The 17,801-nt window shown below is 38.6% G+C and overlaps 1 protein-coding gene across 10 annotated transcripts in view; it reads left to right on the forward strand.

Moving 5' to 3' along the window:
* sptan1 (spectrin alpha, non-erythrocytic 1) overlaps positions 1 to 17,801 on the forward strand; it is a 110,004-nt gene that overhangs the window by 23,771 nt on the left and 68,432 nt on the right. For all 10 annotated transcript variants that reach the window (XM_059638348.1, XM_059638349.1, XM_048559275.2 and 7 more), the window contains 14 exons: positions 990 to 1,125; positions 1,544 to 1,645; positions 2,961 to 3,098; positions 3,828 to 3,938; positions 4,041 to 4,118; positions 4,566 to 4,721; positions 5,171 to 5,375; positions 5,851 to 6,032; positions 8,143 to 8,386; positions 9,153 to 9,275; positions 11,075 to 11,292; positions 12,519 to 12,611; positions 12,861 to 12,995; positions 13,240 to 13,388. In XM_059638348.1, coding sequence (XP_059494331.1) covers positions 990 to 1,125; positions 1,544 to 1,645; positions 2,961 to 3,098; positions 3,828 to 3,938; positions 4,041 to 4,118; positions 4,566 to 4,721; positions 5,171 to 5,375; positions 5,851 to 6,032; positions 8,143 to 8,386; positions 9,153 to 9,275; positions 11,075 to 11,292; positions 12,519 to 12,611; positions 12,861 to 12,995; positions 13,240 to 13,388 — 2,070 coding nt within the window. The remainder of the gene's footprint in view (positions 1 to 989; positions 1,126 to 1,543; positions 1,646 to 2,960; positions 3,099 to 3,827; positions 3,939 to 4,040; positions 4,119 to 4,565; positions 4,722 to 5,170; positions 5,376 to 5,850; positions 6,033 to 8,142; positions 8,387 to 9,152; positions 9,276 to 11,074; positions 11,293 to 12,518; positions 12,612 to 12,860; positions 12,996 to 13,239; positions 13,389 to 17,801) is intronic.

Genomic DNA, 17,801 nt, shown 5'->3' on the forward strand with positions numbered 1-17,801 from the left:
AAACGAACAACACTGAAAAAGACAACCGTTTGCAATGAAGGCTTTGCAAAGCTGTGAAATGAGAGTTTGCATCAAGAAAATAATTTGCTAATTAACACTTGGGCACTCATTACAAACCTTTTCTTGTGAGATGGTGAGAAGTAGGTATCTATTACTGACATTGGGTTTTAAAATCATGAACTCATGGAAAGGAATTTGAAGCTGTAAACTGGTGAATCATGCTTATGTTGTCTTGAGAACTTTGATCAGGTAGTAATTATAAAATAAATCAGAGAAGGTGTAGAAGTTTTCATGGACAGGATGATTTGGCACTGCTACACCTTCTGCAGTCAACAATCATCTGCATTTTTTTTTTGTTATCTTTTAGACTATGACTCCAATGTTTTCCTGGACAGCCTCCTACCTTTCATATTCTGTAAAAGTGAAAGTAGCAAAATGACACTATTGTTTTTATACGGTTATGCACCTTTTGTATTGTTCATCAGTTACACGTCAGTTCATTAACTGTGCATTGTTTCCTGGTTGATTTAGAATTCACATTCTTGTATTTTTTTTTAAAAGAATTCTATACCTTTTGACAATCTGGCGCCCCCATCTTATGCGCCCACACTTCTTTCTCCCACCCATTTAAAGACCTGTGCTTTCAGCTGTCTCAACTGTAAGTCCTGAAGTGTCCTCCTCCCTAAATCTGATTACCTTGCCCTTCTTTTTCTATACTGTGTTTAAAATCTACTCATTTGACTTGGCTTTTATCTGTCTTAATATCTCCCCCTTCATTTGATTTGGGACCTGATCTTTTGAATTGCATTTAAAAATAGCCTTGAGTCTGTTTTTGTTTGAAAAAATAAACTGGCATCCCAGATGAGATAATGCTGGGGGCCTTATTTTCTACTACATGTTCTTTAATGCTGAAAAGTGCGGCTGTGTAATGCTGCTGAGTATTAACATTGAGAACAATATCTTGTTTTCTTTTATTTTAATCTCCCTAGACTGCAGCGTTTCCTAGCAGACTTCCGTGACCTGACCAGCTGGGTCACTGAAATGAAAGCTCTCATCAGTGCCGATGAATTGGCAAATGACGTGGCTGGAGCAGAGGCATTGCTTGACAGACATCAGGAACACAAGGTGATTGTTAATCCTCTGATTTTCATTCTTCAGGGTGTAGATACACTTGTGGAGAGATTTGAACATGGAATTTGACATTTCTAAAGTAACAAAACGTTTGACTGGAAGTCTTCATGAAGAAAATAGCATGGTGCAGAATGCAGTTTGTAATTGAATTTTGGATAGGTCTTTGATTTGCACGTTTTGAGCACTTACTTGGCAGTCTGCTCATTTGGTATGTCTAGATCAGTTTTAATTTGATAGGGCTAGGGAAGAAAGTTTCTGCTGAATTACAGAAACTCTCAGACTATGAGATCCCTTCTAAAATACATTATTTAATTACTTGGCAATGTCTTCAGTTGCCTTTAAATAACCTAAGCAGTGACACATTTAAGAACTACCTTTTCACACTTGCATATCTGAATGTGATGATTTTCAGGGCGAAATCGATGCCCATGAAGACAGTTTCAAGGCGACTGATGAAGCAGGACAAGCGTTGCTCAGTGGTGGCCATTATGCATCTGATGAAGTCCGTGAAAAGGTACAGCAATTGCACTCAATGTTTCTTGTGACAAGTTTGTTTTTGTAAAATGATGGCAGGAACAATTTTTTTTTAAAAATTAACTTGGGAATTTAATGCTTGTATTTTTGGATTGGAGTTTTTCTTTTAGAAAAGACTGAATACTGTGGTCTTAATGAGCATAATTTATTCTGCTACTGAGTGAAATAGTTTGTCATCTGTAACCATAGTTTTGTTTTTTTTTAAGGGAGTAAGACAAGCTGGTCCTGTGTTTTTTTTTAATATAGGGCACTTATTACCCTGCTTGTGCTAAAGGATGTGCAGTTTCCTTATTTGTAGGTACTCTACTCCCTCCAGGACATCTAACTTTTATTATTAAGTGCATGCTTCCTCCACAGGCCACTGCTATTTTTGCTGCCTCCAAATATATTTTCACGTATTTGGCTTTGTTCATTGCCCTATAGGGAGGTGTTTAGCTTCTCTGCCTCTCTGTGAACATTTTTGTGGTTGTAGTCATAAATGAAAGGTTCAAACAAAGGAGTTTTCAAAAATCAGACTGATTCCATAAGGCTTGAGAAGCGGAATGACGTGTGATTTGTAGATGAGAACTTCTTAGGAGCTGGGATTTTCAGATGCTGAGCTACCTGGAAAATTTCGTGGATCCTCAATTTTGTCTTAAAAACTGTTCTGGATTTGCTAATGACCAGTTAATTAAAAAGCACAATTGATCCTTTTTTATATATTGCAATGTGTTGAGCAGAGCTAACTAAATCTGAATGTTTGTTAGCAAAATATAATAGTAAAATCAGAGAATAGAACATAAAACAGTACAGCACTGTGTACAGGCCCTTCGGCCCACGATGTTGTGCTGACCTATTATCCTACTAAGATTAATCTACCCTGCATACCCTATATCTTACAATCCTCCGTGTGTCTATCCAAGAGTTGTTTAAGTCTCTGAAGTATCTGACTCCACTACCACTGTTGGCAGCGCATTACACACACTGACCCCTCTGTGTGAAGACCTACCTCTGACATCTCCCCTATATCTTCCTCCAGTGACCTCTAAAATTTATGCACCCATGTAATACTCATTTCCGCCCTGGGGAAAAAGCCTCTCTCAGTCCACTCTCTATCTATGCTACTCATCTTGTAAACCTCTGTCAAGTCACCTCTCATCCTTCTTTGCTCTAAGAATCTTTGTGGCCATTGCTCACCAAATGCTACTGAACATTTGAAATTTCTGAACATGGTTAAAAATGTTCACGTTTTTGTGGTACTTTTCAATTTTTTTTTAATACGTTGATCTTTCCTTTTTCTATTTTTATTTTTGAAGCTTGGAATCCTTGCTGAGGAGAAAGTTTCTTTGCTGGATTTATGGGAGCTGCGTAGACACCAATATGAGCAGTGCATGGATCTACAACTCTTTTACCGTGACACTGAGCAGGTGGACAACTGGATGAGCAAACAGGAGGTGAGCGTCCTTTTGGACAGCTGTGGGTACATCATTCATTAATAGTAAATAGTATGTGATGGAGCATTAGAATATAACATTGATGGAATTCTGAACATAAGTGTAGTGTAGACTACCTCAATGTTCAGCAAAAAAGAGGAATTAAAAGCTTCTATCTAAACTTTTTTTTTTAAAAGTATCTGTCTGTGCATATGTGTGTGAAAAAGAATATAGGTCGTACCTTAAGGTAGTTTGGATGACAGCGTCATGATCTGAATGTTGACTGAATAGTTGAAGTGTATAGGTGCAGTAGGATTATAGCTGACTGATTTTAGACTGTGGGGTAATGAAGATAGAACTCCAAAAGTTTCATCCATTAAACATTGGTCTTGGAGAAACCTTACAATTTGCATAAGCAGCAATACTGGGCTTATTTATTTTTCTAATAAATGCATCCATTGTTTCCACCCATCTGTCATCTAAAACCATCACAAATCAAATTATTCATTGTGTTGTAGTCAAGCCAAATCCATGTTTCTTCTCTTAAAATGTCAGACATTGGATGTCCAAATGATGACAAACGTTACTAGTCCAGAGCAGTGAATGTGAGTCATTAGGGATGTAATGTCTTCTGAATATGTAAAATCATCTCCAGGGAACATTGTTCTCAAAGTAACAGCATGCAAAAGTGTACGAAATTTTTACCATTCTCAGCTGATAACAGCATTTTGTTTGAATCTTGTTGCTTAGGCTTTCTTGTTGAATGAAGACTTGGGAGATTCACTGGACAGTGTAGAAGCCCTACTGAAAAAGCATGAAGATTTTGAAAAGTCCCTTGGTGCTCAAGAAGAGAAAATTACGGTATGTCTGCCAAGGTTTTTCCAGTCCTTCATAATCACCGCTACCTTGTTTTGGTGTTTTTGTTTTTTTTTTGTTTTAACAGCTGTTTGTTTTTTCTATCAGGCTTTGGAAGAATTTGCCACCAAGCTGATTCAGAGTGACCACTATGCAAAGGAAGATGTTGCAGCACGCCGTGATGCGGTAAATTTGCAGTGCATTATATTGTCAGCTGAACAAATGCTTCTGCTGACTTTTAACAACCATATTTTTATCCGCTTCACGTTTTAACTGGTGATACAAAACGGGTGACTGTTGTGCTGAATTTTAGTTTTCAGTTTTATACTGCAACTTCTAATATTGTTTAACTTCTTCAAATGCATATGGTAGAATTGATTTTTTTTTTGGTTTTCATTTGGGTCAGAAGGCAATCTGCATCATTCTGCTTATAACTGCTGTTTGAAAGAGTTATACAATTGATTCTAATCCTTTTTTCCCAATTTTTTTTTTTGTTTTGTTTTAATCAAGACTCTCTTAGAAATTACTACTGCATCTACATTTTCCACCACCCTTACAGTCATTCCATTTCCAGGTCATTGTTGCTCTATATATTTCAAAAAAAAATTTGTCTTGTCCCTTTTTGTCTTGTAGCTGCTGAGCCGTCGGAATGCTCTCCATGAACGTGCCATGTATCGGCGAGTTGCACTAGAGAACTCTTTCAGTCTACAGCAATTTTTCCGTGATTCTGATGAGCTGAAGAGTTGGATAAATGAGAAGATGAAAACTGCCACTGATGAAGCTCACAAGGTGAGACTGTAACCATTTGACCTGGCGTGTAATTTATTGCATATCTATATACTTAAATTTTTTTGGGAATTGAGAAATTTTAGGATTCATAGATCCATTCTCTATTAATGAACTTCTGAAGTTAATGTGTAATCCTTCACTGAAACCCTTGACCTGGCCTGACTTGAAAAGCCATACAACAGTGTATTATCCTGTTTGGTAACTACCTTTTTTAAATATAATCTAAAGATAATTTGCAAAGATTAATTTTTTTGGATGTTGAAGGGTAGTTTTCTCTTACAATAATTTGAATTTGCATGGTATAACCAGTAAGTTTATGGAATCAAGCGAGCACTAGTCCAAATAACCAACTACTTGAGTTCACCCTTCAAACATGATTTACCTGTATTGGGTTAGTTTGAAATGTAAACATATTACAAATGTCTTTATAATTTCTTGACTTGGCTCAGGATCCATCAAACTTGCAAGGAAAGGTTCAAAAACACCAGGCCTTTGAAGCAGAGCTTTCGGCCAATCAGAGTCGCATTGACACACTACAGAAAGCTGGACAAGAACTGATTAATGCCAAGCACTATGCCTCCGATGAAGTAAATGCTCGAATGGATGATGTCATCACTCTATGGAAGAGGCTGCTTGAGGCCACAGAACTGAAAGGTCACAAAATAGCAGATGTTTTGTACGAATTAAATGGTTTCTTTTCAAGACCAACTCTGTAATTAACATTTTCAGTAAACTTTCTGGGAGCAGGGCCACAGGGAAAATGATTTGATGTTTTTCTTCCACTGCTCTGTTTTGAAGGCACCCACTCCCACAGAATTCTGGGAGTAGGGAGCCCTTCCTTCTACTTCCAATTTGTTGCTATTTGTGAGAGACTAGACAGTTTTTGCATTCTTTCATAAGTTAAGGCCAGTATTTGTTGTTCATCCTATTTATTTGTTTTTGAATTACTATGATCTATTTGGTTTAGGTAAGCCACAGTGCTATTGTAAAAGGAGTTACCAGGATTTTGGAGAGAGACAGATGGTACATTCTGTCTGTGTACCCACAGTGAGGAAGGGGAGGGATGATTTATGGTGGAAGAATTTTTGTTAAAAAAAACTTTTCATTTGAATCTTTTCTTTGTATTCAGGTATTAAACTACGTGAAGCCAACCAACAACAACAATTTAACCGTAATGTAGAAGACATTGAACTCTGGTTGTATGAGGTTGAAGGTCACCTTGCTTCAGATGATTATGGAAAGGATCTGACTAGTGTACAAAACCTGCAGAAGAAACATGCACTGTTGGAGGCTGATATTGCAGCACATCAGGTATGAAAATGGATTCTAGAATCATAAGAGTAGAAGTAAGCCTTTCTATCTGTTATTTGCTTGTATTCCCCCATAATCCTTAATTTTATCGGCAACCAAAAATCAGTCTAACTCGGGCTTGAATATATTTAGTGACCCAAATCCGCTACTCCCTGTGGAAGAGAATCCCAAACACCAGTAACCTTCTGAGAGAAGAGATTCCTCAGTTCAATTACAAATGATGCCCCCTTTGTTCTGTTCGTTCTAGAATTTGCACAACAGGAAATCTCCTCTTGCCACCTATCCTGTCAAATATCCTCAGTCTTCTGGAAGTACAGATTATGTAATTTAGTTTCTGCCCAGTTTTTGTTAGTCTTGAAGCTTTTGGTTTTTTTTTATAGTTATGTGGATACTGGATATTCTAGAGTTCCACAGAGGGACAGTTGCCATTGATGTGTGTCATTTGAAAACAATTTTTAGCAGCTGTTCAATGACAACGATAAATTTAAATCCTAACCACATTTGTGGTCTCTTTTCAACTTCATCCAAGTGACAGGCAAGTTAAAACACTTGTGTCCTTTTTTATGTTAATGCCTACACAGAGGAATTGCTAGTTAACTGTTAAGATTAACTTCTGTCTGATTTTTTTTTTTCATTCTCAGACCAAGATCTCATTCAGCATTTCTCTTGTTCTGGTTAAGATTCATTAATCTAACATAACCCAAACATCAAAGTGGAACTTTTTAAAAATTTTTGTTCATCTGAATGATTCCCTACTTGCATGATAACTTCACCAAACTGTTTGAGAACTTTTAGTTTGCTCTTAAATGAAGTCATTGTATGGACTCTTTGACATTGTAGTACAGTTGTTCAATTTTTTGTTTTTCTGCTTGCTTAAAATCCATTAGAACTCTTTTTTTCTGAGTGATAAACATAATGTTCTTTTGAACAATATTAGTTCACTGTTTTTGAATTGACATGTATTATATAGTTTTTCTCCTATTATATCTTTTGCAAATGGTGCTAACAGTTGTCTCAATATTTTTGCAATGGCTAATGTTACCCTTGAGTTGCTTGGAGTTCCAGTCAGTTGGGCTTCTGGAGCCATTATGTTGTATTCTTCTTGCAGAGGACTTTGGTTAAGGATATGTCATTTCTAATTCCTAGGATTCAGTACTGAGATTAATTCTGTAAAGCAGGAGAATAAATGACTCTTTGCATTTTCTTTTATGGGGAATTGTTTTATTTCCTTTTATCAGTAATACCGCACCCACAAAAGGTTTTTTTTTTGTTTTGCTTCTTGAGACTGAATAGCATCTGTGCTATAATTTGGAATGTTCTGTGGGAATAATTAACTTGGTCTAATTAAACTTTACCACTAAAGATTAACAGGTTTTAATCTGGGATCAGAATAGATAACTGCAACTTGTCTTCCTCTAACTCCTGGGCATCACTTCAGGAACATAAGAATTAGTTGAAGGATTAGATGCCTTCAAGGCAGAGATCGACAAATTCTTGATCTCACAAGGAATCAAGGGCTACGGGGAGAGTGCAGGGGAGTGGAGTTGAAATGCCCATCAGCCATGATTTAAATGGCGGAGTGGATTTGATGGTCTGAATCGCCTTACTTCCACCCCGTGTCTTATGGTTATTGCATCAAGTAGTTAGCTAATAATTATCTGACTCTCTCACTATAAATTTATAGTAGTGTAAAGATGAATACCAGAAGTGTGCAGAAAAGATCAGATTGAATCAGTCAAGTTAAAGAGCTAATGTCAAATGGTTTATGGTGTCTGTTACTTTCGCTGTGCTGTAATAGCCTATGAATATCTAGAACTTGATGCTATCATTTTATGAAACAAGTCAGATGTTGCAAGCATACAGTTGTTGGAAGATATGTTAGTCTTAGGTCACAAACTAAGCAGCATCATATTTTAGACTCTGGTAGTTATTTTGTTTTAGTTGATCGTGCATGGAGTGACATTAGTAACTGAAAGAGCCCGTTTTGTTCACCCTTAAACCCCTGTTAGTGTTTTCTGCTTGTTTTTTTTTTAACAGAAATGCTTCAGGTGCATCAGTTTGTAGGAGGTGCTTAACTTTTTTAAAAATAAAATCTGTCCTATTCTCGTAGGACCGTATTGATGGAATTAACATTCAAGCCCGGCAGTTCCAGGAAGCCGGACACTTTGATGCTGACAATATCAAGAAGAAGCAAGAAACTCTGGTTGGTCGTTATGAGGCCCTGAAAGACCCAATGGTAATTCGTAAACAGAAACTTGCTGACTCCCTGCGCCTTCAGCAGCTCTTCCGTGATATTGAGGATGAAGAAACGTGGATTCGGGAAAAGGAGCCAATTGCAGCTTCTACCAACAGAGGTCAGGGTGATTTCCAGATGTTATTGATGGTTTGTCACTTCTTTCCCCAGTAGGTTTTTTTATTTCTTTGCAGGCCCCAACCCCCACATCTTGACCTTTTGCTATTCCATTGTCTTTACATTATAAGAAGAATAGGGGGGAAGCAGGGTATCGTTTGGCCTCTGAAACCTTTTTTCTGCCTTTCAGTATGATCTTGGCTGTCTGCTCTGGGCCCTTACGCTCATCCTTTTGTTTTGACACCGTATCCTTATTTTAGTGATAGGGCTTTCCATCCATTCGTTGCCTGAAATAGGCATTTCCTGAAATGCTCAACTCTGATTTTAATCTTGTTTCTTGTCTTGGAGTCCTGCCCCCACCCCTGCTGAAACACACATGTGCACCTGCCCCATCGATGGAAAAATGTCCTTCTTTTATTTTTGTTTTGAAGTATTTTCAAAATCCAAAGCTGGCTCAAATCAATTAAATTTGCATGTTCCTGTCAAAGCCCTAGTTTACTTCATCCTTCAAAATTTTGATTTGTTTTTGTTTTGCTGGTTTTTTTTTTCCTCTCTTGTCCTTTTGTAAGATTCTGATGTATCTGTATCCTTCCCGACCTGCCAGAGCTCTTGCTCAGAAAGTCACCACTTGTGTGGGGTAGCAGAAGGTGCCTCCCAACAATGGGTCATTCTTCGGGAAGGAATCCATAGCTTGGACTATACAAGACTAAGAAACATGATATGCATGTTGGCGTGTTGTTTTGAACAAGTAAAACCTTTTTAAATTTCAGGAAAGGATTTGATTGGTGTACAGAACTTACTTAAAAAACATCAGGCACTCCAAGCAGAGATTTCTGGTCACGAACCACGTATCAAAGCTGTGGCCCAAAAAGGACAAGCAATGGTTGAAGATGGTAAGTGTGAATTAATAGATAACAATAATTGTTTTTGAATTGCTGTTATTTTCTGATTATTCAGGCTACAATGATGACTATGGTAGGTGGCAATTAATTGTGTAATATATTTACAAAACCTGAAGGGATTCCAGTTTTGACTTTGGATGAAACCAGAGCAAGGACAAGTTGGCTGTTACTTTTTTCTTGTTCTCAACCATTGTCCTAGTCAAACATTTTGTAGGGGGCAACTTGTTGGCTACCTGCTCCTCTTATGGTTTTGTTTTTAAAAACAAAGACAACCTTCCATTCTGTAGGAAGGGGAGCAAATTTTAAAAACTATTTGAGAAAATTTAAGGAAAAATGTGTTTAAAACAGAAGTGTAGGAGAGGGAACTGAATACATCAAAACAATGAAAGAGGAGAGTGAAAGAAGTGTGAAGGGTGTTTTGTTGTTTTTAAGAAAACTTGACCATTTACTCGCCTGAATTAGCTTCAGGTAAAATTTCATTGGTCCCTTCCTGAACAAACAGACCTCTCTGATGAAGGGTCTAGGCCCGAAACATCAGCTTTTGTGCTCCTGAGATGCTGCTTGGCCTGCTGTGTTCATCCAGCTTCACACTTTATTATCTTGGATTCTCCAGCATCTGCAGTTCCCATTATCTCTGATACAAAACGTGTTCTATTCAGTTTTATTTGATATTCTGTGTCAACAGTCAGAATTTCACCTACAGCCTGTGGCTTCTTGAGGCCACTGTTTCTAATCTCCTCAATCTGGTATACTTCTATCCAGTGCCCCCTCAACTATTTTAGCTGCTCTAAGGAAAATAACTCTAGCCAACTAATTGCTCAGATCCATCAGCCCAGGCACCATCTTGGTAAATCTCCTGTGCACCCTCTCTGTGCAATCACATCTTTCCTATGATGTGACCAGAACTGCGCGCACTTCTCTAGTTGTGGCTGAACCAGCATTTTATAGTTCCAACAGTTTCCCTGCTGTTTGTATTCTATGCCTTGGCCAATAAAGTCGGGTATCCCAGATGCTGCCTTATTCAACCTATCCACTCGTTGCAACCATCAGGGATCTGTGGATATGAGCATCAAGGCTCTTTCAACCTCAGTACTTTTTCCACGGTCCCGTCATTCAGTGCAGTCCCTTGCCTAAGTAGCTCTTTCAAGTACATTACCTTTCATTTTGGTCTTCTGGTTTAATTTTATTTGCCACTGTTAGATCCATCTGACTGATCAATTGATTTTCTTCTGCAGTTCACAGCTATCCTTGTCGCTGCTTATCGCCCTGTCAATTTTCATTTAAGTACAAATCCATTGTAATGTGTACCATAAACAGCATGGGCTGTGAACTCTGCAGAGCTCTACCTTTTAGCAGGCGTCCAGTAACAGAAACATGTCCCTCTCTGCTTTCCGCATCTGAACCAGTTTTGCATCTATCGTGCCATCTTATTCTTAATTCTATCAAGTGAAGAAATTTAGTTTTGAAATTTTAAAATATTAATTATCTATATAAAGTTTTTAAGCTGTACTTGTAGTCGTAATTCCGTATCCGGTCATGAGAAATACTAGATTGTTACGCTTATTCTCCAGTGGTGCCACACCTCAAGGTTTTTTCTGTGAAGCATCACCACTATTGGCGTGGCTGGTTCTGGATCCTCTGTTCTTGAGCTCCTTTTAGCTGCTTTGTTACTGCTCTTGAGCCCCTCTAAGGTCTCCTGTAGATCTGTCATCTTTCTGCGAGGGCCTTAACCTTGGCTGCACTTCTTTATTTTGTTGACAGTTCTCTTAGTGTTCTTTGTTCTTTCTCAGGCCACTTTGCCAGTGAGGAAGTGAAAGGCAAACTGAATGACCTGAATCAGAAATGGGATTCCTTGAAAGCAAAGGCTGCACAGAGACGCCAGGATTTGGAAGATTCACTGCAAGCTCAACAGTATTTTGCTGATGCTAATGAAGCAGAGTCCTGGATGAGGGAGAAGGAACCTGTTGTTGGCAGCACTGATTATGGGAAAGATGAAGACTCTGCTGAGGTGTGCATCCTTTTGTATTTCTTTAAAGTTACCTTTTGTGAAATTGCAGTTCACTTCGTTGGAATGAGATGTGCCAAAAGAATCTTGCCTGTATGAAAGCTATGTATAATGACATTATCTCAATCCGTCACTCTCTCGCTTCTCTATAATCAGCAAATTCGTTTTGGGCCTGTGGTTGTTGATCATTGCTCACTGATAACGAACCAATAAACAGATTGATCTCATTTCTAGCATCCTACTCTCTGACAGCACTTGGAACAATATTAAAGTACATCTATTGAATTTTGAGATAACGAGGTGTGGAGCTGGATGAACACAGCAGGCCAGGCAGGAAAGCTGACGTTTCGGGCCTCGACCCTTCATTGGAAATAGGCCCAAAACGTCAGCTTTTGTGCTCCTTGATGCTGCTTGGCCTGCTGTGTTCATCCAGCTCCACACCTTGTAATCTCGGATTCTCCAGCATCTGCAGTTCCTATTATCTCTATTGAATTTTGTCTTTTTATTAAAATTCTGATATATTTGCTTGTTTAAAACTTGCCTCCAAACCCTGAAGCCGCTTCCACGACTCATTTTATTAATTGTGCAGGAGTTGGGATGAAGGGATCACATCTAAAGAATTCCACATGTCACCATTTTTTGTAAATGAGGTTTTTTTTTCCTAAACCTGTCAGTTATTAACCTTTGCTCCCATCTTTTTCCTTTTCCCTTATGTTACTGGAGAAGCCTTATATAAAATTAAAGTAACTGGAAATGAAAATCACATTAAGATATAATGGATGCTGACCTAACATTACCCATCAGAATGATCCCATTATGTCCTGAGGTAGCAAAACACATTACACAAGACCCAAGTCTTATTTTGTTTCCCAAAATTAATGTATAATACTTATTTTAGACATTCTGGCTTCCAGAATCGTCACAGATAAATCTAAATTGGTCCTCACCAAATGCTGCACATGTCCCTTTGGAAGGAAGTTAGTGAATAAAATGGCCAAGTTTCTACTACTTCATCTAACTGCCCGAATCAGCAATGCCCCTACAGTTCTCCCAGAGAAGAAAAACTAACAGAATTGAATTAGACCTGAAAATCAATCCCTATTTTGTTTTAAACGAATTGCTGGACCAAATTAAAGCCATCAACGGAAGATCTTTCTCCATTACCTAACCCATTTCTGTGGATTCAAGCAATCATGATAAACATGAGGTTTGTTTTTTGTTTTAACTAGGCCCTGTTGAAGAAACATGAAGCTTTAATGTCTGATCTAATAGCATATGGAAGCAGCATTCAAGCATTAAGGGAACAAGCTCAAGCCTGCCGTGTAAGGAATTATGAACTGTTTTGTAATGTTGCCATAATGTAAAATTAAAACAAATACATTTGTTGAAATATTCTTGCAGATTTATTTTCTATGGTGTACACACTGCTGTGTATTACAACCTAATGTAGAATTTTTAATGTAGCTCAGCCAACAGATTTTATTCTGTGCTAAATGATCTCTGGGCTTGGTACTTGGAAAATGTGTCCCGTTACTGATTGGAAAACCACCTCTTCACTTGTCTGTCTTCAGCAACAAGTGGCTCCCACAGATGATGAAACTGGAAAAGAACTTGTTTTGGCATTGTATGATTATCAGGAGAAGAGCCCTCGTGAAGTTACTATGAAAAAGGGGGATATCCTTACTCTGCTAAACAGCACCAACAAGGTAAGGCATTGCAAGGGTTTGATGAGGACAGTGGAAAAATTTAGCAGTAAGATGCAGGGAGATGTTTACTTGGATTAACTTGAAAGAAGTAATATGGCTAAGTTCTTCTTGTACAATGTTGTCTTTTAAATATTAGTTTATTATAGAGTATTCCAGTGACAGCGCACATTTTTGTTTAAAACCAGGGCCAATGTACTTTTCTTGTGTGCAACTGTTGATGTCTTTACTTGACCTTGTTTGAAAGGATTGGTGGAAAGTGGAAGTAAATGATCGCCAAGGCTTTGTTCCTGCTGCCTATGTTAAGAAATTGGACCCAGCACAGTCTGCATCACGTGAGAATCTGCTGGAAGATTCGAGCAGCATTGCAATGCGCCAGGAACAGATTGACCACCAGTAAGTAACTTAATCCAAGTTCTTTATACCAGCTTTATATTTTTGCAGTGGAAAATTTCATGCCAAGCACTGGATGAAAACCAACACCTTCCACTTTTTGGCTCAGTTGGATAGGATACTTCTGATGTAGTTTTGAGAGGTTACCCAGCACAAGTGCTGGCTAATAGCATTATTTGGTAGTGATATATATATTTTTGTTTTCTTTTATAGGAAGATATTTTTGACCTTCAGTTGGTGCCATCTTATACTAGTTGAAATTGGTACTTTTTCTTGCATACCACAGCAAGGTTGGCGAGCTTATAGAATCAACAAGGAAAAGCATTCAAGGTCATGGGGGAAATCCCATGGGAGTGGGATCAGTTGGATAGCTCTTACAAAGATCTGGCACAACCAAGGCAATATGTGAAAAGCTGGTCATTTACAATACACTATATCCATATAAGCTCAGGTCTGTGCTAGAGTTGAGGGAGGGCATAAGAGACTGACTGACTGACAAAAGATTCCATGATGCAACAGTGTAGGTGTGGTTATGGTACAGTCAGAAAAATATTTGGTTGGCTAACTTGCTTTCAAAGAATAAGCAGAAGCACAGCGTGACAAAAGGCTGCTTTTTGTTTTGCTTTTGATTCTGTTACTGTTTAGTCCAAAGTCACCCGACACCAAGTTATAGTCCCAACAGGTGATTTGTAATCACATGCCTTCAGAGGGCTGCTGTTTTGTCAGGTGAAATGAAGTGAAGAGACTTGAAGCACACAGGCACAAGTAAGACGGTGCTGGAGACAAACCAAATAGCTGGAATAACATTTGGTTTGTCTTCAGCACCATATTATTTTTAACTTTCTGTGGTTATCTCTGTGTCTCAATCAAATCATTAGCACATCCCTTCACTTGCAGTGCAGCTTTTGATACTTTACTCACACCATCTGACACTTTTTTGATCACCTGCAGAGACCTGTTATTCAGCCTGTGGATGCTTCACTTGCACCGTTTTGTATGATCTTTTGATTTCTCTGCTTATAAGTTCTGTGCCTGTGTGCTTCACTTCACTTCAGCTGACAAAAGAGCAGTGCTCTGAAAGCTTTTGATTTCAAATAAACATGTGACTTCTGACCTTGTCTGCCCCAGTCTACCATCACCACCTCTGCGTCAAGTTTTAGTCCATCATACTTCTGATGTGCTTCAAATTCAAGTGACTGTGGAAAGAATAGGAAGGTCAGATAAAAGCCTTTAGGAAGGGTAGAGTGGGTGAAGAGGACATACAAAAGATTTGTAGATTATGTTAAAGATAAATAATAATAAAAGATTCTCTAAAGACTTAGAACAGTTTCATCAAAGTTTTTGTGGATTGGATAGAAATGAAAAGAGAAATTTCATGAGATGAACGATTGAGACTATCAAATGGTTACAGCACAGAAGGAGGCTGTTCAACCCCTTGGGTCGTTTGGCTTTCTGCAACTATGTCAGTATGTGAGAATGTAAGAAATGGGTGTGGGCCATTCAGCTCCTTGAATCTGTTTCACCTTCAAGATCATCACTAATCCGTCCCAGGCCCTAGCTGCTCTTCCATGCCTGTAAGGAACAGCCATCACATTGAAGGTTTTCAAAAATTTTTTTTTTAAAAATACTTTCAGAGATCTAGCCTGCACAGCTGTGGTGGAGAATTCCCAATGTTCACCACCTTCAAGGAGAATAACTTCCTTCACATTTTTTAATTTTAAATGAGTATCCCCTTATTCTGTAACTCTGTTCTTTTCTTTTTTAAAATTTGAGATTTTCCCCAGTAGCAGAAACACTTTCTCAACATCCATCTTGTCCAGTCCTCTCAGAATCTCATATGTTTCAAGAAGATCACCCTTCATTCTTCTAAATTCTAATGAATAAAGGTCTAACTTGTCCAGCCTTTATCCCAGGAATTAGCGTAGTCAATCTCGGGGGAACAGCCTCCAAAGCCATTGTATCCTTTTTTTTTTGCCCCCCACAGATACAGGGACCAAAACTTTATGCAGTACTCGGTGTAATCTTGTCATCACCCTTTTACAATTGTAACAAGACTTCCCTACTTTTAAACTCCAACCCCCCACAAGCAATAAATAGTCAAGTGTTGGGGAAATATTGCTAGACTATACCTAGATCTCTGGGTCAATGTTCCAGGGATCCGGATTCAGATCCCACTGTGGCAGATAATGAAGTTTGAATTCAATTAAAAATTTAGAATTAAGATTCTAATGATGACTGAAAGCAATATTGATAGCCAGAAAAAGCCATTCTGATTTGGTAAATGGCCTTTTTAGAGATGGCAATCTGCCATCCTTACCTGGTCTAATCCACATGCGATTCCAAACTCTCAGCAATGCGTTTGACTCTTAACTGCCCTCGGGGCAATTAGGCATGGGCAATAAATTCTAACCTATGAGTGATTTTTTTTTTTTAAAAAAAGTTCTATTAGCTCTCTTAATTACATGCAGCACCTGATTGCTAGTTTCTGTTTTTGCTTTCCATGTGCAAAAACACCCAGATCCCTCTGCACTGCACAACTTTTTTTCAATCTCTCTCCATTTTTAAATAATAGGTTGCCGTTTGTTTCTTAGTACTAAAGTGCATGATGTCCCACTTTCTTACATTTAAACTCCATCTACCACGCTCTCTGTTCTATTTATTTTTGTATCATCTAGTCTTACTTCCCCTGCACTTTCTCCAAAGCCCTGCAAGTTTTTTCTGTGCTGATATGAGAATTACTAATTGATTGATTTTCATAGAAAAACTGTTTAAAAGACCTTTTAAAAGGTAAGGAGCTCTTGGGGAGGATAAGGAATATAATTTAAAGAAAGTAGCACTGAAAGTGTTGGTGGACTAGGCACTGACTCCCTGATAGCAGCATGTATTTGCTAGGGCTGAAAGAAGTCAAGGAACAAAGTCATTGGCTAAGCTCTGTTTTTGAGCAGATGTGACTTTAGAAGTTTTCTTTTGTTAAGGAGCATAAAAGAGTTCATTGCTGTGACAACTTTTCCTCAATAAAGATTAACATTCATAGTAGGTAATTGGTAGCGTGGATTCCAGAATCCAGTCATACTGGCTTCACAGGGCATGGGTTAATTGGAAACAGTGCAGATCCATAGTAAGTAATTTAGCGCAGGAAGTCCCCAATTTATAAAAGTCAGACTGTAAAATGCTCACACTTATGAATGTGATCCCACACTTGTGTAATCTCAAAGACCTGACATGCAAATATTTCCTAATACTTATGATAGGCTGCTTTACATTGTCCTGCATTATGTTCTGACTTTGTACAAATCGATTTGCAAACAGTCCTGGGCTCCCCTCTGGAGACTAAGTTGTGCCGTTTATATTGAAGAATAAGTTTCCTTCTGTGTTGATCTATATGAATGTTCGGATGTGCATATTGGGCATGACAATAGGGAAGTAGTTAACTATGAAGTCACTTCAGGAAGATGCAAACAAGTTAGTAGCTGGCAGAGATCAATTTCCAATGAAGTTTAGCGTACACAATAGGTAAAAGATGTAAGCACTCAATGGTACAGCATTTTCTGAGTTGAGAAGTAGAGAAACTCAGGTATGCATGCAATTCAAAGAGGAAAGGATGAGTTTAATAAAGTTTATTTGATAAAAGAAAGATGCTGCGTTCTAGGCTACAGAAACCAATGGAACATCACCCCTGCTTTTACATTTTAAGTCTGTTGAAATCATTTCTTAAGCTATAATTAGAACTCTCCAGTTTGAGTAAGTATATTGACGCTGAAATTTAATACAGAAGAGAATAACTGAGGCGAAAGGTGGGATAAATGATTTTGCTGCGAATGAGAAATTGAGCTTTTAATTATATGGAAAAGCTTTCATCTGAACATTCTCTGTGATATACCAGGAAATGCTGTAGCATTTGCCATTGGATTGATAACAAGAGGACATTAAAAACACCTAAAGATAAAGTAATAAAATGTGAGGCTGGATGAACACAGCAGGCCAAGCCGCATCTCGGGAGCACAAAAGCTGACGTTTCAGGCCTAGACCCTTCATCAGAGAGGGGGATGGGGAGAGGGAACTGGAATAAATAGGGAGAGAGGGGGAGGCAGACCGAAGATGGAGAGTAAAGAAGATAGGTGGAGAGAGTGTAGGTGGGGAGGTAGGGAGGGGATAGGTCAGTCCAGGGAAGACGGACAGGTCAAGGAGGTGGGATGAGGTTAGTAGGTAGCTGGGGGTGCGGCTTGGGGTGGGAGGAAGGGATGGGTGAGAGGAAGAACCGGTTAGGGAGGCAGAGACAGGTTGGACTGGTTTTGGAGAATCCAAGATAACAACAAAGTGTGTAGCTGGATGAACACAGCAGGCCAAGCAGCATCTCAGGAGCACAGGAGTTGATGTTTCGGGCCTAGACCCTCCTTCAGAGAGGGGGATGGGGAG

Source organism: Stegostoma tigrinum, chromosome 29, assembly GCF_030684315.1.
Source record: "Stegostoma tigrinum isolate sSteTig4 chromosome 29, sSteTig4.hap1, whole genome shotgun sequence".
Classification (NCBI taxonomy): domain Eukaryota; kingdom Metazoa; phylum Chordata; class Chondrichthyes; order Orectolobiformes; family Stegostomatidae; genus Stegostoma; species Stegostoma tigrinum.